Source organism: Trachinotus anak, unplaced genomic scaffold (assembly GCF_046630095.1).
Source record: "Trachinotus anak isolate AG129_WGS33_773 ecotype Australia unplaced genomic scaffold, CSIRO_AGI_Tana_v1 ptg000028l, whole genome shotgun sequence".
In the NCBI taxonomy this organism is placed as follows: Eukaryota; Metazoa; Chordata; class Actinopteri; order Carangiformes; family Carangidae; genus Trachinotus; species Trachinotus anak.
This window is the reverse complement of record NW_027273879.1, coordinates 12,370,608-12,398,225: the sequence shown is the minus strand read 5'-3', so window position 1 is coordinate 12,398,225 and position 27,618 is coordinate 12,370,608. Positions and strand designations below refer to the sequence as shown.

At 40.7% G+C, this 27,618-nt stretch overlaps 3 protein-coding genes across 6 annotated transcripts in view; 2 read left to right on the top strand and 1 right to left on the bottom strand.

Annotated features, from left to right (window-relative positions):
- The first annotated feature begins 278 nt into the window (after positions 1 to 278).
- ak3 (adenylate kinase 3) lies at positions 279 to 9,865 on the top strand. Its single transcript, XM_071467054.1, has 5 exons — positions 279 to 811; positions 2,476 to 2,595; positions 2,818 to 2,990; positions 7,528 to 7,646; positions 8,490 to 9,865. The coding sequence occupies exons 1-5, from the start codon at positions 664 to 666 to the stop codon at positions 8,599 to 8,601; spliced, it is 672 nt and encodes a 223-aa protein (XP_071323155.1). The 5' UTR covers positions 279 to 663; the 3' UTR covers positions 8,602 to 9,865.
- A 3-nt stretch (positions 9,866 to 9,868) lies between these two features.
- On the bottom strand, positions 9,869 to 19,983 carry cdc37l1 (cell division cycle 37-like 1). The gene is made up of 7 exons (XM_071467049.1): positions 19,600 to 19,983; positions 18,192 to 18,491; positions 17,931 to 18,024; positions 16,626 to 16,741; positions 15,697 to 15,819; positions 15,256 to 15,429; positions 9,869 to 13,421 (listed from the first exon to the last, which is right to left on the bottom strand). Exons 1-7 carry the CDS (start codon positions 19,702 to 19,704, stop codon positions 13,305 to 13,307), a joined length of 1,029 nt encoding a protein of 342 aa, XP_071323150.1. The 5' UTR covers positions 19,705 to 19,983; the 3' UTR covers positions 9,869 to 13,304.
- A 729-nt stretch (positions 19,984 to 20,712) lies between these two features.
- Positions 20,713 to 27,618, top strand: part of exd3 (exonuclease 3'-5' domain containing 3) — a 39,635-nt gene continuing 32,729 nt past the window's right edge. For 2 of the 4 annotated variants that reach the window (XR_011686315.1, XM_071466179.1), the window contains exons 1-7: positions 20,713 to 20,808; positions 22,121 to 22,180; positions 25,506 to 25,570; positions 26,524 to 26,685; positions 26,921 to 27,109; positions 27,247 to 27,300; positions 27,470 to 27,609. Coding sequence is in view for 3 of the 4 variants with exons in the window: in XM_071466179.1 (XP_071322280.1) it covers positions 22,153 to 22,180; positions 25,506 to 25,570; positions 26,524 to 26,685; positions 26,921 to 27,109; positions 27,247 to 27,300; positions 27,470 to 27,609 (638 nt within the window). In the remaining variant the exon portion in view is untranslated. The remainder of the gene's footprint in view (positions 20,809 to 22,120; positions 22,181 to 25,505; positions 25,571 to 26,523; positions 26,686 to 26,920; positions 27,110 to 27,246; positions 27,301 to 27,469; positions 27,610 to 27,618) is intronic. The other 2 variants (XM_071466181.1, XM_071466180.1) reach the window with 2 other exon arrangements.

The window sequence follows — 27,618 nt, the reverse complement described above, 5'->3', positions numbered from 1 at the left end:
TCAAAACTATTAAAAGCCCATTTAGATCGGTAATGCCTGCAAACATTGTTTAATTCCTTTAAAACGGCAAAAAAAAAAAAAAAAAACATCTCCATAATAATTTAGGAGCCGGACATAAAGCGAGCAGATGGGTTGCTCATTTCACCCTGCCTGCCAATCTGCAGGTCTGTCTGCTGGAGGGATCTAGGCTCGGAAGGGATTAATCACCGCAACCTTGCCAACAAGCCTTTTCTGCCTGTACCAATTGCATAATCGTGTTATACAATAAACACATCTCCACTGAAGCGGCGACAGCGGAATATGCGAAGAAGTTTGTCAACACGCTGCTGGAAAGGGGCTCATTTCCCTCGGTGTGCATCCTCATCTGCCCCCGTCGCCACTGTACTGGTTTCAGTTCTCATCATCTTCCTCCTCCTCCTCCTCCTCCACGTACTCCTCCTCTTCCTTCTCTTTTCTGTGGGGCCGGGGGAAATAAAAGTCAAGGTCCACTGGGAGTTCAGACTGGCTGGAAAAGACGCGCCCACTCTTGGTTACGTTGCGCATTTCTTGGGAAAGAGAGAAAACCTGCACCGGTCCAGTCTTGGCCGAGCATCCGGAGGGGAGGGTTTCATGGGCAGAGTACGGCTTTTCTAAATATCTGCTTTGGTAAATGATCGTCCGAAGATGGTTCTTCAAAGGATTTTTCGTGCTGTCATCATGGGACCTCCGGGGTCGGGGAAAGGAACAGTTTCTGCGCGAATAACCAAAACTTTTGGACTGACTCACCTTTCTAGTGGGGACATTTTGAGGGCCAACATCAACGCTAAAACCGGTAAGATAAATCACAAACAAATACTAAGGTAGTATAGGTATAATCTTGAATACGATCTACAGAGGTCAGCATGTTGTAGGCTGCAGGTATGTTTCCTATTTAACAAAAAGAGACACCCCCTCCTCTTTTTCTTTCTGGAGCATCTGCACTGTTAGAAATAAACACAAATACTTTATAATCTATAATCAAAACACAAGAAAGTCGTCGTACAATAAGCGACTACTACACTGTGCAAGTTATAGTATAAAAAAAATAACAACGAGGTTGTTTTCTGGACCACTGTGATAAGAGCACCACTCCTACAGTTTAATTTCTTATCTTTATCACGGAGTAGAGAAGAAACAGTGCGCTCTTTAATCAAGGTCAAAATGGTTAGCAGGGTTGTAGAGTGTCTTGTTTTATGTTTATACTGGAAACACTGGAGGCCCCCTACCTCTGGATATCACCTTGGATGATGATAAAGAGAGGTGTAAAGATAAGAAAGGCTGTGCACCTTTGTTCCTCGGGCTGCAGATGAAGACTTGTGTTATTTACAGCTGTGTGACAGAGTAACTACAAGGCTGGACAATCTCAGAGCAATCATTTGGGCCTGAAGTGAGGTTTGGAGACTCTTGCAAAAACTGCTGCTGTACAGCCAAGCTTTAGCCCTTATTTATGCACTCATGCCTGTTTCCTCTGCATGCTGTCATACTGTGTATGTGCAGACAATGTTGAGTGGCTAAGTCCTCGTATTGTTGGCAGCTGAGCAGCTCCACTGGATCAGCTGGCAGTCAAAGCAGTTCTTCTTATTGACCTTTCTTGCTCAAATTTTCCCAGAGAGTCTTTGGATCCGAACCAGTGACCTTCCGCCTCCTGAAACTGCCTCACTTACTTCTCATACTCCTACTGAACATTTGTAAATCCCATTTTGGAAGTGAGCAGTGCAGATAAACTGATAACACTGAAAGGTCCTCTCTGTAAACTTCTTGAGGCAGTACTTCCTGCATGCAGTCGAGTTTTCCAATGAAGTTTTATAGTCAGTTTTACACTTTGCTATGTTTCCTAGTGTCAGAGTAGTGTATTAGCACAGTCAGGTCGTTTCTGCAAGGCTTGTCAGGAAATTCCTTTCTTCAGCTGGACTCCGACCAATTAAAGTGGAAGTGACAGGAAAAAAAAAAAAAATCTCATGCCTTAACCTCGTAAACCCAGATTATCCCTTTAAGATTTCCATTTGCAGTAAAAAAAAATGTCCCACACTGTGTCACAGTACACACATATTCTTCTGTCTGCTTGTGTAGCTTGATTATAGCTACAATATCATTATACTGAGTTAGATATTCATACCCAAATGGGAAACTGCAGTAAGACATGAAAGACACAATATTTTACATACATCTCCCTGTAAACCTGTTGTTATTTTTTTCCCATCTTAAATACAGTTCTGTGGCGTTGCGTTGTGCTCAGCTGCACAGAATGTGTTCATAATGATGGACACTTTACAAACAGTAGCAGTGCTGAAGCAGCAAACTAATGCAAACAACACAGCCAGTCTTTCGTATTGTGATTCCAAAATCAGGGTTCAGAATATCGAGATTCAAAAATCCAGTCAGGAAAATGATTGTCATTTTTGTAACTGGTATTTTCAGCTTCCATCAAACATCCATTTCTGTTTTTCTCTGTGTCAGAGCTCGGTCTGTTGATGAAGTCCTGTATTGATCAAGGTCAGCTGGTGCCTGATGATGTCATGTCTCGTCTTATCCTGAGTGACCTGAGAGCAATGGGCCAGAGCAGCTGGCTGCTCGATGGTAAGTTTATATCACCAGTCAGTCACATTACAGTTTGGAACATCTTTCTGTTCCTCATGATAAATGGGTTTGGGTCTTACACTCCTAAGGTTTAGATTTCAGACGAGGGATATTTGTAGTTGTCTGCTCTCAAGGGAAAGATTACTGAGATGTCATTTGTGCTTTTGGTTTTTAATTCAAATCCTGGCAGTTAATTATTTTGTCTCGCTCTCTCACTGTTAGGTTTCCCTCGGACAGTTTCCCAGGCAGAGACTCTGGATGACGCCTACACTGTGGATACAGTCATCAACCTCAATGTACCTTTCCAGACCATCAAACAGAGGCTGACCTCTCGCTGGACTCATCTTCCCAGTGGCAGAGTCTACAACATAGATTTCAATCCGCCTAAAGTCCCTGTAAATACATCCTCTCTTACCTCTCTTAACTATTACTCAGTAAAGACACTTAGAATGTCTTTTCAAACATAAACTATATATATATATATATACTACCTTTACTTTTTAATAAGAAATAAGCCATACTGTTTGTTTGAGATGAATTGTTTCACGATTTTCTAAACCTCATTGTAGAAAAAAAAAATAGATGATAAAGTTGATATGGGGGTATTACAAATGATCCAGGGGCAAAGAGAAGAATCAGAGAAGATAAAAAAGGAAGAGAACAATAAAAGATTCTAACATAACTATATATAATTAAAGCAAATGGAACTGAGCCTGAATAAAATAATGTGAGATTATTGGAAAACAGATTAAAGACATTCAGCTGAGAAATGCAGAGAACAAATTACACAAAATGTTAATGAGAAAATCATTAGCGTGCAGCATAAACAGAGAGAATGGAGGCGAGAAGGAGATGCGATCAGTGACAGACTGAGAAAAGATAAAACAACAGGCCACTTGTTTGCTGTGAAAATGCAAGAGGTCCAATGCAATCGCACACCAGTAAGCTGAAAGGGAAGTGGGAAGAATGGGAGGTGGTGGGGGGTGGGGTGGTTGCATTATTAGATAATGCATGCAATTGCTATAGTAACTTAGGTTTCTGACTGAATAGGTTTTGTGAAGAGGTGCATCAAGCAGATCATTTTAGTTTGGTTTATTTTTTATTTTTGATCAGCATCCGCTGCGTTGTGTGCACATCGCATCTGTTTCCATGACTACAGACAGAGCTCTTTGAAGCAAATACTTTAGAAAACAGTATCTGACCTTGATATTATTCTCTGACCTTTTTGCCCTTTTACACATACTTTTCAACATTTCAACATTTATTTTAATGCCTCCGCACCAGCAACAGCTAGGGCATTATGTTCTCAGGTTGTCCATCCCATTCTCAGTAAGGCCTGAGGGGATTTCTTCAAATTTGGCACAAGTATTCACTTTGACTCAAGGATGAACTGATTAGATTTTGGTGGTCAAAGGTCAAGGTCACTGTGACATCACAAAACACAGTTTTGGCCTTGTGAACGCGAAATCTCAATTTTTTATACATACATACATGTTATAAACGTTCACCTGGACTCAAGAACAAACTGATTAGATTTTGGTGGTTAAAGGTCAAGGTCACAGTGACCATCTGTAGCCTTCTTCTGATTGGTTGGTTAGGTTGGTTAGTATGTAACCAACCGATCGCAACCGACTGATTAAATCAGTAATCATAATAAGATATTATATTCCTCATTTCATTTCAGTTGTCCAAATTTTTTTGAACATATGCTTCTTTGTAACTGACGAGTTACGAGCTAATGTGACTGTGGTCACATGTGCTTGTTCTTTCTGTGGCAGTGAATTGTAGCACGTTCCTGCCAGATTTCCTGCACAGTCTGAAAGATTAACAAAACATTTCTAGTTAACCATTTGCTTCAGTCTATTCTTCGCCCTCCTGTGTAAGCAGTGTAACAGAAACAGACATAAAATCTGGAACTGGAATAAAATCAGGTCAAGGGTTTAAAAATGCCAGTGTGTCTTATAGCACGTGTCATCTGTCCTCGATGAAGTTAAATACTTTAATCATGTTTGCCTACCCAGAAGCAGAGATCTGAGTTTAGCTGTTAGACCAACTTGAATTGTTTGTTGCAGTAATTGTGTTCCATATGAATCACTTATTTCATACCAGTTCAACCCAGATGTGATCTTAAGGGCCTGTGCATGCTTTCTTGATGAGATGTGTTTCATAACGACATCTGAAATATACAAGAACTGATGCTCTGAGGGGGCACGTGCGCGGGGGGGTATGTTCAGCTTCAGCTGTAACTTGTGTTACAGTGCTAATCAGCAAATGTGCTGCTTGCTAACACGCTAAACTTAGATTGTGATGATGGCAAACGTTTCCTGCTAAATAACAGCATGTTAGCATTAACTCTGCTCAAAGCTCACGTGTACAGCCTTGCAGAGTTGTGGTCATTTTCCAAAAATGTTCTCACAGACAGCGCCCTGCAACAAAAAATACAGTATGTCCTGTGTGGAGTATAATAAAACACTAGCTGTACCACCAAACCCCAATGATGTTAAAGGGTGTAGAGGTGAGAAGACAAAGGAACCTGTCGCTGTAGGAAAAGCAAAAAATAAAATGAATGATTGGTGAATTGTATTTAGCTGCTGCAATCTAAGGGTCCTGGTATTGTTCATGCTGGCTCACTGTCACATTCTTCTTTAGATACTTCAAAAGAACAGAGCCATCACTAATGTTATTAGTAACACACGTTTTTCCTACTGTGACAAGTCAAGATGTAGGCTTGTGTAGTCATGCCTCCTGTTACTGTTTCTGTATTAGATCATCATCAGAGAGATGACCAGCTGCTCTGCTGGCTTATGTCTAAACCTATAGTCTACAATGGAAACGCAGTGCAGACATCTCACACAGGGTGAAAATGCAAGAAAATCTGTTATCCTATATTAAATATCTTTCAACATTATTTAATTTTACCTTTGTCAGCCTTGTCTCTCCTCTCAGTCAATTGGCACCACTTTGTTTTCTTGAGCAGTGTTTACATTCCAGATCTAAATCCTGCTCATTGTTGTGGACTAGTAGTTGTTGGAAGTTAATACCTGAAGCATTTGTCTGTGTATGTTCTCAGTCGTCCAGGTCATTGTAGTCTTAAGTGCTAGGGTCGAAGGCAACTGGACTTCTTTTAGTTTTCTTGAAGACGTTTCACCTCTCATCCGAAAGGCTTCTTCAGTTCTAAAAGTTCACAGACTTCACCATCAAGGTTCAGAAACTTAAATTGGCTCTGGATGAAACCATGGTGTCTTTTGATGTCACACACAATGTATACTGACTACAGAGACTGTCAGGAAGAGACTACAGCAAGACAGCTCCCTACACGTCAGAACCAACTTTATCCTAGATCAGATCTGCACCCTGCTAGACCTCTGCCTTGCCACCGCCCATTTCAAGTAAAATGAGGGATTCTACAGACAAAAGCATGGATGTGCCATCCATGTGTCATCCATTGTAGCCAACCTCTACATGGAGAAGGTGGAAAGGAAAGGTCTGAGCTCGTTCAGAGGAGCAACACCTAGCCTCTGGTTTAGGTACGTGGATGACACCTTGGTCAAAATCAAAACCCAAGAAGTAGAGGTGTTCACCAAACACATCAAGTCAGTGGACAGAAACATCAAGTTCAACAGGGAGGATACCAAGGAAAATAGATTACCCTTCTTGGACTGTGCTGTGCTCATTGAGGAGGAAAGAAGCCTCAACATTGAAGTCAACCGGAAACCCACACACACTGTCCAGTATCTACTGTGTGACCCCGACCTTCCACTGGAACACATACTCTAGGTTATCAGGACCTTACACCACTGGGCAGAGAGCGTTTCCTTCAAGGCAGAGGGAAGAGAGAAGGAACGCACACATATCAAGAGAGCACTTAAAACATGTGGCTATCCCAACTAGGCCTTAATCAAACCAACAATGAGACATAAAAAAGAACCTCAGTCATCAACCAGTGAGGAACAGACAGAACAACATTGTCATCCCATATATGGCAGGATTGTCAGAGAAACTTAGGAGAATTTTCTCCAAGCACAACGTCATGGTACACTTCAGACCCAGACAAAAACTTCTGACAAAAACTGGTTTACCCCAAGGACAAAACATCCAGGAACAAGCTGAGCAACATTGTGTTTATGGTTCAGTGCAGTGAGGAGTGCTCTGACCTATACATAGGAGAGACCAACCACTTCACAAGCACATTGGCACAACATAGGAGAACCAGCTCTTCAGGACAAGCCTCAACTGTGTATCTGCAGCTAAAGGAGAAAGCACACTCCTTTGAGGATGCAGACGTTCACATTTTGGACAGAGAGGACAGATGGTTTGAGAGAGGAGTAAAGGAGGCCATCTACGTCCAACTGGAACGACCACCTTTGAACAGAGGAGGTGGCTTACGACACCAATTAGCAGCCACCTATAGTGCAGTCCTGAGATCCCTTCCCAGGCAGTTTAACCCCAATTCACACCTAAGCCCAATGACTCACATGATGGCAGGGTGGGGTGACGACTCACAAATGAGTCACACCTTGGTCCATTCATCCTAACGACTCATGTGATGGCAGGGTGGATCAAAACTCTTAGGACCACCTCCAATGTGACAACCCCACTAAGGTTAAATACCTGGGACTCCCCCGTCAACTTTTAGAACTGAAGAAGCCTTTTCTGATGACAGGTGAAATGTCTTCAAGAAACCTAAAAGAAGTCCAGTTGCCTTCGACTCTAGCGCCTAAGTCCTGAACCGTTTATTAATCAATTCTGCCTCAGCAGGTTTCCTCCCATTTCTCCTGGTAAACATTTATTGTATGGTATTTCTGTTTATTATTCAGCAGTTACACAAACATAGAACAAAATCATTAATTGCAAAACATATTATGCATTTAAAATGTACTATTACAGCACGGTGTGCAGGTGTAACCACACTGGATCATATGTTTTCTCTAGGGTTTGGATGATGTAACAGGAGAACCACTGGTCCAGAGGGATGATGACACACCAGAGACAGTTACACGGAGACTGAAGGCCTATGAAACCCAGACAGAGCCTGTTTTAGAGTACTACAGGTGGGAAAGTACAGAGCATTCTCAAATATCTGTGTGTCTGGACATCACTAGGACTCAGCCCATCATAGCAAATTATTTTGCATCCCTGCACAGAGAAATTAAAGAGGCCAGATGGGCAGATGTTTGACTGCATTAAAGTCCAAAAGTCTAGTCCAAATAAAGCCTTAATATATGTAAAAGTCTACCACCCAATGCTTTTAAACCTTGACCTTGGGCTTTGTCCTCCCTGCACATTCCTCACAGTTGCACAGTTGAATGACTGAAACAATACTCAAGAACCACATTCCCAGAGGACAAGCTAACAAGTGCAACCACTGCTTTTGTCATTGTTGCAAAAATGAAATAAAAACAAGTACTTTAAAAATGTTTTCTTAAAGGATTAAAAGAAACATCAAAACACAGGCAAAAAGCACAAATACTAGTAGACCTGCAAGGCTGTGGACCCAGTTTATAAGTGCATGCATAATATTTTCTATTTCTGGGTTAATTAGGCAGGAAAACATATTATAGTGTTCCCTCAAACCACAGGGATGTGCTTAGCTAGTGTCCCACTTACTTTTTATTTTACCACAATGTGTGAGAGGCTGTTCATCATTTGAAAAAAGCATAGAAAACTCTAGACTAGAATAGGGGGACAGAGGGTTCACTTCAAAGGATGAAAAATAGTTTCACTGTTCAGCACGTTTTATTTACTGCTCAATATATTTCAAGGTAATACCCAGAGATCTATGTGCATTAACAGCTGATTAATAGATCAACCACATTGTTCGAGTTGTAATATTGGTATAACAGTTGAAATAGTGACTGCTATAAAAAAAGATTTCTGTTTCTTTGCCTCTCCAGGAGTAAAGGTGTGCTAGAGACCTTCTCTGGGACTGAAACCAACAAGATCTGGCCACACGTGGAGGCCTTCCTCCACAGAAGACTCTCCTCCATCAATCAAAAAGTTGCATAGAAAGCCTGAAGATGACAATAAGTCTTAAAGTTTACCAGCAGAAACCACTCTGTACGCACCATCCAATCGAGGTGCCACGTTCTGTGAAACAAGAGGTGAGCTGTCTGTGTGATAATCTATTCTGATGATGCACACAGTTTATGTCAGGTAGCAATAGCAAGACCACAGATTTTGTTGGGGAAACCTCACTTCTGAAGCACTGTTGCACTGTTTCCACAATGTTGCTGAAATCACTTTGGCAAACTCTCAGGACATGTGCATAACATCCTTCAAACATTAGTTGTAATAATTCACACAGATTGTCTCTTCTTTAATGTGCCTTTAAAAAGCCACCAGACATCACTGAATCAAACATCAACATCGTCCTCAGTGAGACGTTGCGACACAAAAACAGGAACAATTGTTAGGGCGGGTCCTCTTTGGTGAATGCAGTCAAGCTTAAGGAGAGGAGTAGTGTATACATTTTTAACTTTTGGGTTTTCTAGTTGAAATCATAAATTATTTTCTTAGTTGATGGCGATTGACAATATTGTGGGCATAACTAAGGTGTACCTGTCTTATTGGGAGTGTTTCTTGTGCAGTCAAGAGTTGCTCTAAAGGGAAATGTGCCATGTTCTTCAGTAAATTCACTTTTACACTCAAGTGCCTCTTGCTGCTTTTGGAAAAAATAACTCAGTGAATGTAGTTTGTAAATACTTTTCATGAGTATGGACCACTGATTGAATAATGTATGAACTGACCACATGTGTTCGGCTATATTCAATAACTTTAATGTCCTATTAAACCATCATTGTGTAACAGTTCCTTTCAACCACCTCAAGTCTTAATATTGTTGCCTCTTAAATACACCAGTTTCCATTTTAACCCGGTCTTCTGACAAAGTCTATGAACATGTATTGATATTTGCCATTTCATGTGACTTGACGAGTGAAAACTGAACTGTAAAATATAACATAAAACATTCAAAGCACAGTATGCACAGGGCTGCCATCTTGTTAGAGGGTATCACAGCGTTCAAGGTTGATCTGCGGTTCTGTGTATTTGCACTTTGGTCTTAAGAATGCTTCACCATGTTAAAAGCCACAGAAAGAGAAGATTTATGCAGTGAGTGTTTTCTAAATTGTACAGTTGTATTGTACAACTAAATTGTACCATGTGTAAAAGCATATATCCTCTTCATAGACAACTTACAACTATGTCATGAGTATTTATTATGAATCACAATAAACTTCTGAGACTGAGAGACTAGACCAGAAGAACACAACTGGATAGTTTCCCAGTCATTGTTTTAATTTGACAGATTTCAACAGTGACATGGCTGCCCCTACAACAGTTGAGTACTCCACTAATTAAACATTGCACACATTGTCAGAAGTATCAAAATTGATACCACAGAACATACATGTATATTTTTTTATTACACACATTCTTTTTCCTTTGTTGAAACCTGGAGCCAACATTGCCCATGGTGCATCTTAACAATCAGCGGTGGTACCCTTTAAGAATTTAATGATAAAGCCATTTCATCCTCCTCAATTTTAAATGTCAGTGATGTCCACTGTATAATCACTGCAGGTCTACAAAGAACTGTGGCAGTTGGCAAAAAGACACAAACATTTAGCACTGGTTTTATATTTGAGTTTCTTACGGCGGCAAAAGAAGCCAAATCTTACTGTTGCCTACTGTCAAAACAGAAGAGTAACACCGAGAACTTTCCTTAAGCTTATCGCTTAGCGACAGAAACTCTTATACCAACCATCAATAACACAGGATTTATAGTAGAAAGTCAAGACACCAGAGACACTGGCCACAGGTTTAGTACAGCAGTTTAAGCCCAACAGTTATTTTGCATAGTTGAGTCGTCACTGTGGACAAAAAAAACCCCAAAACAAAACAAAAACATTTAAGTCCACTACAGCACATTATTTTAGCATAACTGCTGACAATACCTCTATTTATGATGCTTTTCATATGAGAACTGATAATTTCACTGCAGAATCAACAATGCATCACACAGAAGCTCGTGATGAATTGTACTTTAATGCATCATATGGTATTTCTATTTCCATGGTCTGCAATAAAAAATTTGCCGATCATGTTGCTCAGGAAATTTTTACATTGATTTTTGTTGTCTTGATAAATAAAGAACACAATTGTCAAAGGGACAGCTACTGGGAAGCCTAATGAATCCCTTGAACAAAAAAAACAATGGTGAGAGGACAACAGAATAGTAAAACAAAATAAAATATCTCACAATTCAACACACAAGTTCCTCTAAAGGTTGCTTGTATAATAAAATGTGCTGATTCAATTCTAGATGACTGGGAGCACAACAAAAAAAAAGGGACAAACTAAAAACTGCTTTGAAAAGACAAATATAAAGTGCTGGACACATTCAGATGCAGAGAGCTCCGTTCTGCATACAAATATACAGTAAGTCTCTTTGAGAGCACAGCCCTTTTTTTCCTCCCTTCTCACTGGTGCTTTGTAATTACCTACTCAGGTGTAGGTGCCAGGATTGAGAACTATAACCACACACTGACAGTGTGCACAGCGCACTTGTTTAAGGAAACTGGTGGTTGTGACTCCTTTTAGGATGCTGGATAAACGATGGCAAGCTGGTAAAGAAAATATAAGTACATTTTACACAAGCACGTCACTGAACCAGAGAAAAATAAATATACAAAGCCCTCGGAGATCTCCCATGATCTAAAATATGAAGAAGTGAATTTGGCATGATTTCTGCCTTATCACCTGTAATCAAGGTTGAACTGTCTACCTAAACACCTGATGAAATAAATTCCATGGGAACATAATTCAGCTGTTGAATAGCCAACTGTGACGAGTGTAGTGCCCTCTTTTACCCCTTCACCTCACCATGCCAATCAAAATCTGAGTGCTTTGTCATGCAGTAAATGCTGAGTTACTATATTGTCTCAAATATAATCTTGCAGACACTTACCAAGAAGCATGCACGGTTGTCTTTAGTTTAGCTTGAATAAATGAGCACCTAATTATTTTTCTGCAAGGCTGAATTATTTTTGTAACAGAACGAGACAGTAAGACCCAAGCGCACAACAATTACTTTTGAGAAAACACTGTATATTGTTATCTTCCGTTGTTGTATATTAATTGGAAACTCAAATGATTTTGTATTTTGATTCATTATAGGCTTTGTATATACTGAGTGAATTCATACATGTTTGTATCGGCAGCAGACAACACTATCTAGATAAAATCTGAATGCCAAAGATACATGGTAATGGCAGATGTAAAGGAGGTTACTCATTTTAATTGCTTCTTAAGCGTCTCCAGACAACACTAGGAATACTTTTCAGAGGACCTTCAACATTGTTATCACTCTTGTCCTTGGCCGTTCATGATATGCATGAACTTCATGACCCTCATATGGCTGTTTATTAGCAGTGTTCAAAGCAAACGATGTAAGGCCACATTGATATTAACTAACTCCCACTCCGCATTTGTAAAAGCAGTGTTTTAAGATTACCCCTCCATTTTATTTATTTTTTCCACTTTGAGCACTGAGGCTAGCTGCTTCTCCTCGCCTTTTCTGGGACAATAAGGAATCGCAACAAATTGGGTAATGACAAAATAATGTTTGACAAAAGCCCATGTGAATGTTTAACATTTGCACCAAAAGATACCATCTTAACACATCTATTTGTTCGGTCCGTTTTGAGTCAGTGAACTGACTAGCCACCCACACATACTCCATTATTAATCCTCTCCTGATAAGCAGCCTGAGAGACCTGTGCAACTCCTGACATGCAGATTAACTGTGGGCCTGAACGTTGCAAGAGCCAAAGCCTGCAGGGTGAATCTGATCCACTCAAGAAGAGCTTGAATCCAACCTTTAACTGGCTTGTAATTTCACTCTGGCCTGTCAAGGTAAAGACTGGAGAAAACACTTTTGCTTTCTGTATTTGTTACCAATTCAGCCATTCAAATGACACTTTGCAGATAAGCATAAAGCCAGCAGGTTCAGCTGCAGTGAACCAATTTAAAAATAAAAAAGAAAGGCTTATGTAACACAGTTGTAAGAGATGTGAGGCCCAGTCTTTACCAAATGTTGTGGTAATGTTACATCAGGTAGTTTAAAATGTTACCTCAAAACCTAGTTTAAAATACTGGACATATACTATTTTCAGCATTGCTTTGACTCAAAGCCAGTCATGCTTCTCTCCAACTTAGCATGATTTTTTTTTAAGCACCTGTAACAACAGGTCCACTAACCTAAGTTCTTCAGTCATAGGATTTAACTCACTTTTGCTGCAGAGACTGGTCTAGTTTTCTTGGTGTGCCTGAACTTGTTTCTCTTTTCCAGGAGAAATAAAAATAACCAGCTTGAAAGATAATGAGAGCTCTCTAAAAACCAGTGTCATGGCACAAGACGTGCATTTAGCTGGCATAAGCCACTGCAGGAACCAACTCGCCCAAGTTTAACCCATACTGATATACTAACAGCAACAATGGGACATGACTGTCTTCAGTAAAACATCATTTCCTACAGGTTCTTCACTGAGAAATGAGGCGTCAAAGACGGATCACGTCTCAGTTTATTCCCGCTCTGGACTGCTGCTTACGAGCCTGGTCTGCTGTTAAAAGAGGGCTTGAAACTCAGGTTGTTCCTAAATGGGAAGACGATGGAGATGGAAGAAAAGCAGGGGCTGATTCCATATTCCCTAGGAGGTCTCCATCATGCGAATGTCCTCTGTTTCTGTAGTGTCATCCTTTGTCCACCTCCCTGTGCTTGTCCACAGTCCGGCCTCTAAACAACGCTTTGTGGGGTACTCTGCCACCTGGTGGAGGGAGACAAAGACAGGAGGGTCAAATGACAGCCATAAACCAATCACAGGTGAGGATTTGCCATGCAAATATCAAAATCAAAAATAGGTAAAGGATAAACAGAGCTAGGGAGACAAACGCTGGGGAATTAACCTACTGCTGCCCAGATTATAATGGTTATGTAACTGCACTCTGACTCAACATTTCAAACCTGGGCTGACACTGAAAGTCTGGTCTTATATTCACGCTATGACCTAAACCAAATCTGGGAGAACGCAAACTTCTCCCTTTCTTTCTAAAGAACAGCTCCTCATGTACACAGTCCTCTTTGGTCACATCTCACAGGCTGGCGGTGAGCTTTCAAGGGAGAAGAGAGATGCTAGGAGAGGAAAAACGGCAACTCCAAAAGCAGGAGCAGGATCAGCTTCACTTTCAACTGGCTTGATCACATTCCTCTGTGGGAGAAGGGGAGGAGGTTTTTTTTTTTCTCTTTTCTCTGAGTAGATGTTTGGCAGCTAGTCAAGCTGTGGGGCCAATAGAGGGGGGAAGGCCTCATTCTCTCTCGCTTACAAAAGGCTTTGAAACTACAAAGATCAAGTTTAAAAGAAAGGCCTGTGGAATATGCCATTTGGCAACTCTCACACTCAACTTCACCTGAATATTGAAATGCTTGCCTAAAATCTAAATCTGTCTGTGATTATTTTATGACGTCATATGCTGAAAAGGCTTTTAATTTGTATGAGGCGCTCCTCAGATGTGACCTCCATCCTTTGAAAAAAGGAAGCAGAGCTCTTGGTAGAGCTTCACTCATGTGACTAGGAAACATAATGATGTGAGATAATGATAGTGGGAATTATCTGCGATACCTGAGCTGCTGATGATAAGTAGGGCGAGGGGCAAACAAAGACGATGATCACTTCTGATGGCAGAGGTGATGATAATATCTATTCTTTGGATTTGGAAAAGTATATCCAAGAAGAACACAGTGCAGAACAGAAGAAAGGTCTGGTAGAGGACATGAGGCCTGTTTCATTACCTACTGGAACAGTTTCTACAGTTATCCACACATTGAAGCATAATGACACAAAATATAAGCATATTCAAATCATGTATGTAGAGCAGGGCCCTGAAAACCTTACTTACTTTAATACCTTCATAAAAGCTTGTATGTAAGAGACACAAACTTTTGGTAAAAAAAAAAAAAAAAAAAAAAAAAAGAGACAATATGCATGGTTGAGCTGTAAAACAGTTTCAACACTGCACTGACAAATTAATTTCATTGTCGTTTCCCTTTTGCCCTACTACTAAATTATCACAATTTCGCTTGAGACATCACACGACCAGCAAGCACATTTGTCTGAGTCAGCTAAAACTAAAAATGAGGATGTTGTATCAGGTTTCCCTGATGACTCCACCCACCAGGCTTCTACTGGGACCTGTGCACAGAGGGTGGACACAGCTCTGTGGCAGAAGTTGGGGGCTTCAAATGAAGGAAGACAACAAAAAGGCTGTCTGCAAATACATGTCTGGTTTCAGTAAATAACTTTTGGCAGTTGCTGTGGCCACAAGAGCTTACTTGCTCATTGTTTTACTCCTTGCTGAATCCTTTCCTGGTGCACTGTAGTGCTGTCAGCATATTTTTGACAAACAGCAGAGACACAGGTGACTTGAAAGTGAACAAGCAAATGCTTGTGTCAAAATCCAGCATCCAACCTAAGATGATATTTACCAGTTCTATATATCAGAGAACTAATAAACAGTAGCTCAGTGGTGCCCATCCACAGCTGTGTGGAGTAACTGCAGTAGCTTATGTCTTAGCAGCAGTGGGGAAAAGACAGGAACACTTACTGGAGGTAAAGGGTCCAGCGATTCTTTGGGGTCGAGTCTGCAGTTTGTGCCAGTGTTGTGTTGTTCATCATTGTTGGGTGTATGACCTCTAGACTTGACTGTATATTCTTTAACTCTATGTTTGAAGGCCTCAAGCTCTGTACGGAAGACTTCTAAGTAGACATCTTGTCCTTCCTGTAGAGACAACAACATCAGGAAACATAGCACACAATGGCTTAAAGCAAAACAATCTCGATCTGAAGGGATATTAATGATATTTCAGTGAGGCATGCTGTCTTTCAGCTTCCATTACAAAAGCACCTGAATTCATGGGTAAAGCAATTTTTTTTAATGATTTGCCTTTGCGGCCTGACATGTGCTTAATGATTGAGCTGAAAGCTATATTAAATTCTCTACATCCGGCACATACAGTGAAGTATCGATAAGATGTGTGTAACTTACTTTGGCTTTGTGGAAGAACTGTCTGAAACAGCCTCTGGGATCCCTCTGAGAGTTCAGCGCCATCTCCAGGATGAACTGCATTACTACAGCTTGGTGCGCTACCTGATCCATCAGTGCTTCTTTCTGCAGGAAACAAAAACAAAGCTGATTTCAGAGAGCCTGTGTATCTCACCAGGTCTCATATTCAAACTCTTGAAAGCACTTTTTTTCAACATCCAATTTATTAAGCCACATTTCAAATCAATTGTGTGAGCTCTAGACTTCCAAGACCGCCTGTGTGTCACCGCATTAGTTTAAAATGAGTTTCAAAATGAACATGTGAAAATTAGAACCCACACGTGGGATTGATTCCTTTATTTGGAAGTGCAGCATTCTCAGTTGTAAGCAAGAAAAAGAGGAACTACTAAACAGCCACCTGAACACCCAAAATATATTTTGATAATCAGTGTGAGCACAGTAAGCACATTCTGTGTAGCCTCACTGTGATTCAGACCCTGAGCCACAGAGCTAATTGTTGACCAAAAACTTCTTTTTGAAATCACAGTGAAAGAAACACAAGTGTAAATTAAAAAAATTAATGGCGTCAAAATTTCCTTTAGCTGTGTCAGTTTCAGGGTCCTGATTTTGTAAAAAGCTGAACCACCGTCACACTGTCACGATGAGCTGAACTTAAACAGAACTGAGCCACTGACGTTATCAGTAACACCAGTGCTTTACCTTCAATGACGAGTCAAAAGCTTGGTTTTGATTGCATGTGTTCTATTGCGATCAATATGGCTGGTGTAATTAAAGCTAAAACTATTCCAGTATTACATTTTCAATGTCAGTGCACATGCTCAGACATGTGACTCTCTGTCTCCACTTTACAAGAGTTGTTGATAACAAGAAAAAGACAAAGTAACTGGATTTTTAGCCAATCAGTACATTACCCCTTCTTGCTGTAGTCTCATGCACCACAGAATTAAGTAATTGGCCGTTTCCTCACAGATGAGCTGAGGCATGCCTGCAAGAAATCGCTGACTGTCGTCCCATCTCCTCAACATACCTGGGAAATGGAAACAAAGCTTGTCAGTTAGTTTCATGACGACTTCAAAAAAAGAACCATATGGTCCTTTTATGGTCTTTTTGTATGTTCTGCATGTTAAACAACTGTTGGAAAATAAACAGCTTTTACAAACACATGTAATAATAGTGTTAAAATGCTTTTTTGTCTCCTGCGTATCTTCAGAGAATAAGCAGCAGTGATCCATTGAAGACTGAGCAAGATATTATGTCAGAGACAGATCTCCAGCACGTTTTTGATCATTTATACAGTATGTCAGAAACATGTACAGCACAACTTAACTGCCTATAATACTAAAATTTGGGCAAACATAACTTGACTGTTTTGTTTTGTTAGACACTTAAGTTGTACTAATTATGGACTAAGGGTAAAAAGGCTTACACTAAGTAAGCTTACATAAGATTTGTGATTCTTTCACCTACTTGATTGTCACTGCCTGATTTCTCATGATTACATTTTAAACTATCCAGACATTTTGCTTCAACGTTAAAACTGATCAACCTACAAACGTATGTATAAAAGTCCTGCAGATCATATTCCAAAATATTCTGTATGTTTTAATATGTTTTAAGACAGATTTCCTATCCTCCAGTACAGACACATTATGCCTCTATGAAATAAAAATTAGCTTGTAGACATGAGACAGACTATTCATCCCAATGAACCTGAATGACTCATTTTCAGTCTTTCTAAAAGCTAGTTAACTGGTTCAAACTAAGGACTGTGACGCAGACTGTTCTGTACAATATAAACACAGTGTAAAGTGGACTGTAGGATAGTTCACACTTCAATAACGAAAAATAAGTTTATTATAAACTTTCTCATACAAAGTACTGATGACTTGGATAAAACACCAAGTGATATTCAAAGCATTCAGTAATTACCATGGAATGAGTTTGCTGAAAAACAGTAGGTGACATACCTTCTTTTACCACAGTGGAGTGTTATGTGTTGAGATGAAACTCCCACATAAAACTTAATCATTCAAATATGTACTTGAAAACTAAATATGATCTCTTCCAGTGAGGCTGGAGAAGAAATCCTGCCTAAACCTGTAACAATCTTCCAGCCACAAGTTGTGGAGCTAAAAGACAATGTTCTATTTTAACAGAAAACAAACTAGTCACAAGACAATTCTTATTAGAGACTTCTGATTTAGTGCGTCACTTACCAAAATGCCTGATCTCTGTCTCATACTTCTGGAGAAACGTATTGCACTTATCCTGATCCATTTCGGCAGGTTGACTTTGGAAATTAATGATACTCTATAAGAGGGTGAAGAGATAAACTGTGTTAACGTGAGTGTTTACAGTGTCACTACATGGTCGGCAAACAGCAGGACCACACAGCCAAATAAGTGAAAATGTGGCAAAACAACACCAAAATATAACCACACTCTTAAAATCTTCTAATGATGACAGAGTTCTGTTACCTTATCAAAAACGTCCCAACTTCCGTCAGCTCCAAGCGCGGGACTGCGGCTGGGTTCCTGACCTCCCAGCATGCTTTCCTTGCGGCGCCACTCCTCCTCAGTGTGTGTGAGCTCTCTTGGGCAGGCCAGCGTCCGAGCACGTTCCTGCTCCAGGGACTCTGAGCTATGGACCCCTAGAGAACACAGCTGGTCCTGTGCCTCAGCCAGTCTCCAGCTGGACACGATAGAGGCCTTCACACAGCGCTGCTGGCTCTGGCACAGTGACGCCATGGCACAATCACAAAGTTGTGACGATGGTGACTGGTGTGAGGTAAATGGAAAGAAGACAAGATTAGAACAAGAGAGAAAAGGAACATGCTGTCAGTGGCTCATGTCAAATTACTAGTCCACGCTTTGTACAAGTAGAGAATATGTGCTGGATAATAAAAAAAAAAAGTTTTTAAGATTTGAATATAAAATACAAATATACACCCAGTGTTTGTGCAGGATTCTAGTTTAATTTGTTTAACCACATCCCATCTACGCTAAGCTTTGACAAAACATGCAAATGCACCAAGGTCACAACAACACCCTCCTCCGCAGGAGAGAGGCATACTGTAATACTGTACTCAGCACTGATCTTAACTTTGATTGTTAATCTTAATTCTTCACATACATCTTTTTCTATAGAATGATTGGCTGTCCTGGGAACGACCAGCTGACAAACTGTGGCTGCATCACAAACTAAATGTAGGCCCATTTGGCTTTTAAGCTTTCGTGACCACAACCATAGTGCATTTGGAACAGGGTGGGGCACCAGGGCTAAAAATAAACTAATGCTTGTTTCCATCTTGTCTACATGGCTACCCAAACAGCCAAGTGCCTTCTGTAGTCCCCAGCAGCCATCACACACAGCTGTCAGTGTCTGAGAATATGCGGGACCTGAGGGAATGGGACAGTGAGCTGCTGCTGCTGCTGCTGCTGCTGTTTCGTGTCCTGTTGTGACCTCCGATCTCAACAACCATCCCACATATGGACGATCTCTTGATTTAGCAGTGTCCTGACATGATGGTGACATTGCAAGTGATCTGTTTACCTTGCTTGAGTGTTACTATAGATAACTGTGGGTTTGCGTCAGGTTAGCACGCAGCCTGGACACTAATATTTTGTAGCTGCCCCCACCAAGCTAACTGGTTAGACAAATACACTCCTGTAAAAGACGAAAACTGGCGACAGAGAAACAAATACGACATTATTCAAAAACAGACAGCCCATACTTTGCTGACTGTCACGCCATGTAACTTGGCAACTTCAACAACCCGGGCTTAGCTAGCTAGCATGCTTTTAATACTGTAAACTCACCTCTGTGATGCTAAGTAAGGCACACGTCTAACTGCAACACTTTGCCCATTAGTATGAGCTAAATTACCTGCTGGTGGGGATAAACACCACTGTAGCCCCTGGCCTCTGAAGCTGGGTCACTGCTGGACTCTTCACCGGGGTAAACTGAAGATCCGTTGCCCCGCCACTCCATCACTGCTAAACAACTAGCCGTTAGCTCTGTCGTGGGACCTGCTAGCTAGTGCTAGCTGTGTTAGCTCTGTCAGAAACAGAGTTGCTTTCAGTGATCGGCTGTCTGCCAGAGTTATATATTATATAGGACAGGTCCGCAGAACCGACCGGGGAATAAGATGGACCGCAGGGCGGCGGGGGTTGAGGGGTTGGGGAGACCTCCTGTAAATAACAACGCTGGCTCTCACAACAACATCCACAGTGGCTGCTCTGCCCGGTTGCGTATTTTAAGAAGTGACACACGGAACACGTGGTAAACAACTTTGCCCATGTGACCGTGTCCAGTTTTTAATCAGTTCTGTTCAATTCAATAATATCTTAATGGCTTCTGTAAGGGATCGGTCATAGTCAAACTCTGTGTAAGAGACAGTGTATGATTTAAGAAAACTGCTTGAGAATGAATTTAGATGAGTTGACATTAAATAAATCGGGGCAGTGTCTCTAAACAGTTAAAAATGATGTATACCTGTGACCACGGTGATTTCTTTTTGTTTGCTGTGGAGATTTGAACTTTTATTAGGTTTGGCTTGAATTTGACCTGAAAGCCTGACTGCAGTCTGATTATTTAAAATAATAATATTTATTATTTAGAATAACAAATATGTTTCACATTAGTAGAGTAGGCTTTTGAACTACGCTATTTTGAGTAGCATATAACATAGAGAAAATATTTCAATATGTCACTGTCATAGAAGTGCACGAAAGTATTAGGTAGCAAGACCAGTGGGGGCGGTAGTGCACTTTGAACCCTCCTCTGAAAAACAAACAGTAGCTCAAGAACCAATGGGGTAATTTTGCCCTATTTATGGACTTACAGGCAGCTTTAACTGTAGTGTGTGGTGTTTACTGCTCAATCAAACTCAATCAAACTCCACTGTTTGGTAGCTAGAGCTACGACATGGTTCAGGTATTATGATCTGTAAGTGGTGATTTGTGTTTGAGGGCAAGCGCTGCCTGAGAGGTTAAACCGAGGGCAAATTTAGCCGAAGCCAGTTAGGTCCACTCTCACACAAACTAACCTGGAGTAACTAGTGTACCTGAGAGTAGTGGAAGTAAGTAGCATACGGTGAGTGTTTTCTCAAGGATATTATAACCTTACAGTAGTTAAATGATATTATATATAACATTTGTCGCTTGTTGAAACACTAAAAAAAATAAAGTCGACTGTGTATTGGAGAGCAACATGACAGCCTAGCATTGGGGTCTGTGAGCTAGCTTAAAATGAGGCAGGCTAGCTAATGTTGACAAGTACACTCGCAAAACGACAACCAGTGTTGTGTGGTGTCGCTGGCTCTTACAGCAGAGAGGCTGAAGCAACTACGACATAATTACACACACCAGTGTCGTGAGAGTGTGCTTTATGTGACTGGGCCAGACAAGCTAATGTTTGCTAACATGAAGCACTGAGGAAGTAGGGTTTGTCCTTTTTACCACTAGGTGGGGATAGAAGATAATTTAAAAAAGACTTGACTGCAGGTGCCGTATCTCCTTTCTCTTTCTCCTCCATCCCCTGGAGAAGTGCAGTTGCCCGGACAGTGCTGACTGCCAAGGCCCGCCTCTAGAGCCTGCAGACATTCAGACAGGGAGAAACAACCAGACTTCAGGCCTAAAAAAACATCCTCAGCCTGAAATCTAGTCTCATAGCCAGCTGGCATCTTGCCCTTTCTCAGGCTGCTGTTCCCACAGGTTTCTCTGTGTGTGACTGTGTGTGTGCATGAAGGAGTGATGTTATCAACAAAACTGGTTCATAATCATTAAGAGCTGAAAAGTTTTCCTCGATTTTTGCTTTAATCTGTTGTATGCATGATATTTTCTCACTTACCTTTGATTTGATTTTCATTTCAGCTTTAGTTTTGGTACAGTGACATCATTCAAACAAGGTTGCTGCCCAGCATAATTCAGAGCAAATATAGGATCTCATATTTTGGCCTGTTAGCTCAGTGTAATGGCTTTACTGTATGACTGTATGGGATGCATAATTACATTTTTTTTAGAACTGCGACAGTAATGTTATTTTTCAGTTTCAGTAATTTTCAGGCAATAATAGTGAAAAAAATGCCAGCATTTTTTGGTATCAGCCTCTCAAATGAAAATATTTTCTCTTTTTGAAAATCATATATCATTGTAAACTGAATGTCTTTGGGTTATGGATTGTTGGTCAAGCAAAACAAGACTTGTTAAGATGAAATCTTGGGCTCTGAGAAGTTGCAATGAGCATCTATTTCATTATCTTTTGATACTTGAGAAATTGGAGAACTAATCGTTGGATTAATTGGTAATAAACCTACTTTTAGGTTGTGACAGTAAAATATTTGAGTGATTGTGGTTGAGACCTCCTATTTACAGCACTGTGTTGTTTTGTGTCCCTTCTCCTACAGAGCGACAGCCACACACCATCCTGTGGATAGACATGAACAGTACTACTCCAGAGGCAACGGGTTTGTATCACACTTTTTCAACACACACAGTGTGTGTACATCACACTTAAATACTTAAGGGACAGTATACATTAAGTACAATACTTAAGACACAGTATACATTGAATTCTAATGTGATGATGAGTACACAGACTCTCTCTCTCTCTTTCTATATATATATATATATATATATATATATATATATATATATATAATGAAATACACACTAACCGTAATGTCATAAATGTCAGGTAACCTAGCTTTTATACAGTGGTTGTGAGGCATGTGGATTCACATATATTTTATCGCAACTATTTAAATATTGGAGAAAAACAGTTCAGGAGAAAACAGTATACATTATCTCTGATATCACCGGAGTTAACACTAAGTAAAACACCAGTATAGGCTTGTCAGACTGAGTTCATAGAGTTTTTGCCAACAAGTTGTTGTGCTGAAACTGCTACCTGTAAAATCACCCTTCCTTTGTACTCAGCTGTTTGTGTCTTCATTTTGAAAGTATACCTGTAATTTATTATGAAAATAATCTCAGGTCTTTTGACAGATGAAATTTTAAATACATCTTGTGGATAAACTTGTCGCCTCAGCATACTAACTGACTCATCTTTGATTTGTAGCTTTGTTTACACATGTTTTTTTGGCAACGATAGTTTGTGAACACAAGGACCTCAAGGGTTGATGATGTCAGCATCATCATTCTTGTTTTTCACTAAAGAGCCTGTAGGTATGTGTCAGTCCGCACTGGCACAGAAACCAAGCTGTAGTAGGTCAGTTCTGGAGAGGTAATTAACATGCAAACACCGCTTTAATAAGGATCAAATTCTGCAAGTGCTGGTACTCTCCTCATTTTCAAGATTCTGTAATGGCACCTGTTGAAAGCTTTTTCCAGCACCTACAACAAAATACAAAAGAAGAGAACCACTTGTAGAGGAATGTTGTGGCATCCTTCCAGTGGAGTTGAGCCACTTGCACAACCTCTGCCAAGTCACACTGAAGCTGCTCTGGTGGCTGTAGTGACACCAAATGCCCCATTTAGACACTTGATCTTTGTGTTTCCTTTGTTTTGGCAGCTGCCTGGCAACAGGCTGTCAGACCTGCCTGTGGATTTAATCTCTGTCTAATTTTACTGAAATTTAAGTGTGACTTTTATTATTTTTTTAAACAGTGGGAGACAAGGATAGTGTCAGATTACTCTAAAATCCACTTAGTGAAGATGTAGTATTTTCTCATATTTCAAATTCTCTAGTGTCAAAGAAAAGGCAGAATCCCTCACCTTCCCAGAGGTGAATGAGTGCATGTACTGTATGTGTGTCCATGTATTTGTATGCAGTGATGGGGTTATTATGTTGTAATGAATGGGGAGCCTCCAGCTCTGTCATTCACCCACCATCCAAGACTATAAAGAAACTACTTGCTCCACATTCCTCTCCTCTCCTCTCTGCTACTTCTCTGTCCTCTCCTCACACAAACAGTGAGGCTGAAGTGATGTGGGTTGTGCTGTTTGTGTTTGTGTGAGTCCCTGTGCACGTACGCATGTTCGTCAGTGGGATGAATGGGCTGGAGTGGGGTTTATAACAGCAGAGAACCACAGAGAACAGCAAGGGAAACTTTGCCGTTCAGATGTTTGACATTAAAGGTCCTTTCAGTGGGCCACAGCAGTCTTTTCGCACAAATTAGTCCATTTACTACAAATCCTGTCTACACTGTTGTTGACCATTTTCCACAGCTTGCTGTAATGCAATGCCTCTGTCAAAGCTGTGCCATCATGATGTGTAGGTAATATGAAAAGCCTTTGTTGCAACAGTTAAGCATCTTTAACAAAAATAAAAGATTTCTCAAGCAACTTCTAAGTAACTGAAAACAGATTTTCATATCAAGAGGAAATGATTTAAAACCGCTGATTGTCTGGAAGGTAGGAAATGCTTTTACAACAATCTAAAATGTCTGTATACTTTTGGGTGAGTGACACTAATGGAAAGCATACATGATTTGGACTAACTGAGCCAGAACATGAGAGTATTTTTCTTTGCTGTTGTAAAATGAGAAACAAAGACGAGAGAAACTTGCAGGGAAGGAAGGGAAACTCAGAAACAAGTGATAAACAATGAACATGGAAGAGAGACAAAATTAGAAATTATATTACAAGGGTGGAAGTGTAGTTTTGAATAGGACTTAGGGTGACTCAGGTGAGAAAATTAGTGCAGTTGTAAGAAGCAGACAGGGTGCAGCCGGGAGATAAATATAAGAAAAGATTCTCAGGCAGGTGAATTATATATTTAAGAGGCAAGAAGATAAAAAGTGTCAGGCTGGGAGCGATACAGTAAAGAAAGAGGCTAGCGTAGAGAGAGGGAGAGGCCTTTTGGTCTGCTTTCCCAGGCTATGCATCAGGAAGGCTGTATTTTTTACACCATGACCACCGCATAGCCCTTTCCTGGGGAAATCCGAGACAAAATCGAGAGAGGCTGCTGCAGGGAGGGAGAGGAGAACAGGAAAACTAGCCCTGGGAAGGAGGGAGGGAGGTAGGGGGGCAGGTACGGCGGAGCCCACACAGCATGAGCGACAGAGAAAGAAGCTGAGGCTTTTGGGAAGGCTCAGTGGAACACACGCACAGGCAGTTAGACACAAAACGTGAAACACACATGCACATCTCTTGTTTCCAGCCCCTTTTACCCACTGTGGCCTTTCAAAAAAATTGCCCTCAGAGTCTTCTCTTCAGTATTTTGGCTGCAGATTCAGCTGGAATGCAGAGCTAATGCCGGGTTCCACTACTATCCAACCAGCCTCAGCTGTTAATCCGATGTTACGGCTGCTCTGTTGTGCCTGTTAAAGAAATAATATTTGACATTATGGCTACTCAGTTATGCCTGTTTTAACAAACAATATTTCCAGTATATCACGTTAGCATGACCAGATCTTAAGAGCAAGGGCAAATCAACATTGCAGCTGTCAGAATTGTTACTATGACCTGTACCAAACCTATATTTACATAGCAAGGTAAAGGCCATAATGACAGGGAAACAGTTTTGGAAGAGTCAATAAACAATATTAATTGTGCTAATGAGACAAAGTAGATAAAGATTTTTTTTTAATGAATCACAGTCACAAGGTTTAGCTCTAGAGGTCTTGAATCTTGCATATGATGTGTTTAATTTTCTCATATCAGAATTCTTTACTTTAAGATCCCAAAGACTCAAAAACTAAAGTACCAAAGAGGCCAATAGGTTTGATTTCTTGACAGGTTTACCGAGGTCAAAGGTCAGAGTGAAACCCCACCTCATCTGTGTGTGTGTGTGTGTGTGTGTGTGTGTGTATATATGTGATTCCCCAGGTCTTGACCCTGCCGTGCTGAGAGACCAACTCTTCGAGCTATGGAACCGGAAAGATCTGCAGACGGTGAGAGTCACTTTCACAGCATGTGTCAGTTGCACACATGCAATATTGAGTATGTGTGTTTCTAAAGGTAGAGAGATGGAGTCTTTGTGTCTCTTACAAGATGCACTTGAACAGGAAGGAACAAGAGAGAGAGAGAGAGCCTGTTTATGGACATGTTTAAATGAAGCTCAGCAGTGTGTGTGTGACTGCGTGTGTGTTAATGAGGAAACCAGAGTATCTGTCAGTAGGAAGGAAGGAATTTGCGTTGCACTGAATGAACTTGAGATCTGTGTGAGGAGGATATTGAGTGGATGACATCTGTTTTGCAAATTAAGATGCAACGCAAGGCATTCTCACACAGATATTATTTTCTCATGTAGGAGGTTTCTAATGCCAGGGGTTTCATTCTTAATCTGAGACAAAGAATGTGTCAAAACATGGGTCTGCGGTGCCCACAGAGAAGTTAGCTGTTCCTCTTCACATGCTAATTGCCTTGTGGCTTGTCTAAAAACTCATTTGCCAGTTACCTAACTTTACCAACAATCGTGACTCATCTGCAGATGAAGACTTAGTAGAAAAAAAGTGCAACATCAAATATCTACAGCTGGGCCTTACTTGAACACACCAGTCTGAGTCTAGTTTCAAAAGTGGTAACTCTAAAACATTTTGAGAAATTCACAATTTAAACTCAAATCATGAGTGTAAATGATAGTGAACAAGTGTTTAAATTACGTTTGTGTTTTGTACCCAAATGTATGGAGATTCCTTTAGAGATTTCCTTAACATATTCTATAGTCTGCAAAGATTGTTGTATTTTCAGTAAACACTGTGTGGCCGTAATATGAATGATGCACATACAGAAGGGTCTAGATATGAATAAAACTACCTTAAAAAAAGGCAGCTGTAATGTTTTATACATTCAGGGTTTCCTCTCTAAGAGTTTTACCACTCCTTCCCTCTCTCTCCCCACACAGCTACATTTGGTAGCGCTCCAGGGATTTTCAAAGCTGTCTGAGCCTCTGGAGGCCTTACTGACAATCCTGGAGAGCTGTCCGGGCAAACAGAAGAGCCGGAGCCACACCCTCGGCTATCATGTCCTGATGGAATTCCAGACATGGATGAAGGAGCATCCTCAGGTAGACAACCTTTTTTTTTTTTTAAGTACAAAAAAGTACTACAGAGTCACAGTTCCAGCAGTTTCAGACCTGCACTTCCAGGCACTTCTTCACTTCTGCCGTGTTACCACTACCACCACAACACACCACCACAACAGTGCGATTAGTCCCAGTGTTGCCACATGCGTGACTTTGTTTAAAGGCAGATAATCTTATTTGTAACTTGTTTGGTAACTTATTAGCTTTGTCCCTACAGCAGGTGACCCTGAGTTCACTCTCAGAGCAACAAGCACTGGAGCTCCAGCATCGTGCTCTGAGCTTGATAACAGATACCCAGCCCACCTTTGTAGAGAGCCTCATTAACATCTACCAGCTCAGCTCCCTGGACCCAGCCATACTCTGCCAGCACATTGTGAAGTTGCAGGCCCTCAACTGCTACAAAGAGGTGAATGCCGTTTTGGACAAGTTACAATTTTTTTTAATGGCAGAAAGATTTCAGAGGAAAATGTAAAAAGTCAAACTAATGCTGACACAAAAGATTTATTTTCTATAGAGATGCTGAATTTCTCTCTGTGTTTACAGGCAGCAGTGCTCTGCATCAAGCTTAAATTACAGGAGGAAGTGAATATGGAGGAGGTGAGACAAATATTTTCAGCTGATATGTCCACATAACATTTATGTATCTTTATTTATAAGCGGCAAATATATAAGCACACTTTAGATGTGTCAGATATAAAATTCTTAATCTGTCCTGTTCTAAATCAGCAACCAAGTTTCCAAACTGATCTTCGATTTTCTTCTGCAGGTGTGCGTACCGTTAATCTTGCAGGATAAGTTGTCATTGGTGGAGTCCTTCGTCACAGGCAACAATCATCTAGAGCAGCAACTCATCACACTGCTAGACTCCTGGTGCCACCCTGGCTTCCGCGTAGAAGAGATAAGCAAGTATGGCGC

Excerpts from the sequence above, each read along its gene's own strand:
- ak3 (XM_071467054.1), top strand. The coding sequence starts at position 664 with ATGGTTCTTCAAAGGATTTTTCGTGCTGTCATCATGGGACCTCCGGGG. Across the intron at positions 2,596-2,817 it reads GAGCAGCTGGCTGCTCGATG|GTTTCCCTCGGACAGTTTCC; the intron begins GTAAGTTTATAT and ends TCTCACTGTTAG. Across the intron at positions 7,647-8,489 it reads CCTGTTTTAGAGTACTACAG|GAGTAAAGGTGTGCTAGAGA; the intron begins GTGGGAAAGTAC and ends TTGCCTCTCCAG.
- cdc37l1 (XM_071467049.1), bottom strand. The coding sequence starts at position 19,704 with ATGGAGTGGCGGGGCAACGGATCTTCAGTTTACCCCGGTGAAGAGTCC. Across the intron at positions 15,430-15,696 it reads AGTTCTTCCACAAAGCCAAA|GAAGGACAAGATGTCTACTT; the intron begins GTAAGTTACACA and ends TTGTCTCTACAG. Across the intron at positions 13,422-15,255 it reads CGCTGGACCCTTTACCTCCA|GTGGCAGAGTACCCCACAAA; the intron begins GTAAGTGTTCCT and ends TCCCTCCACCAG.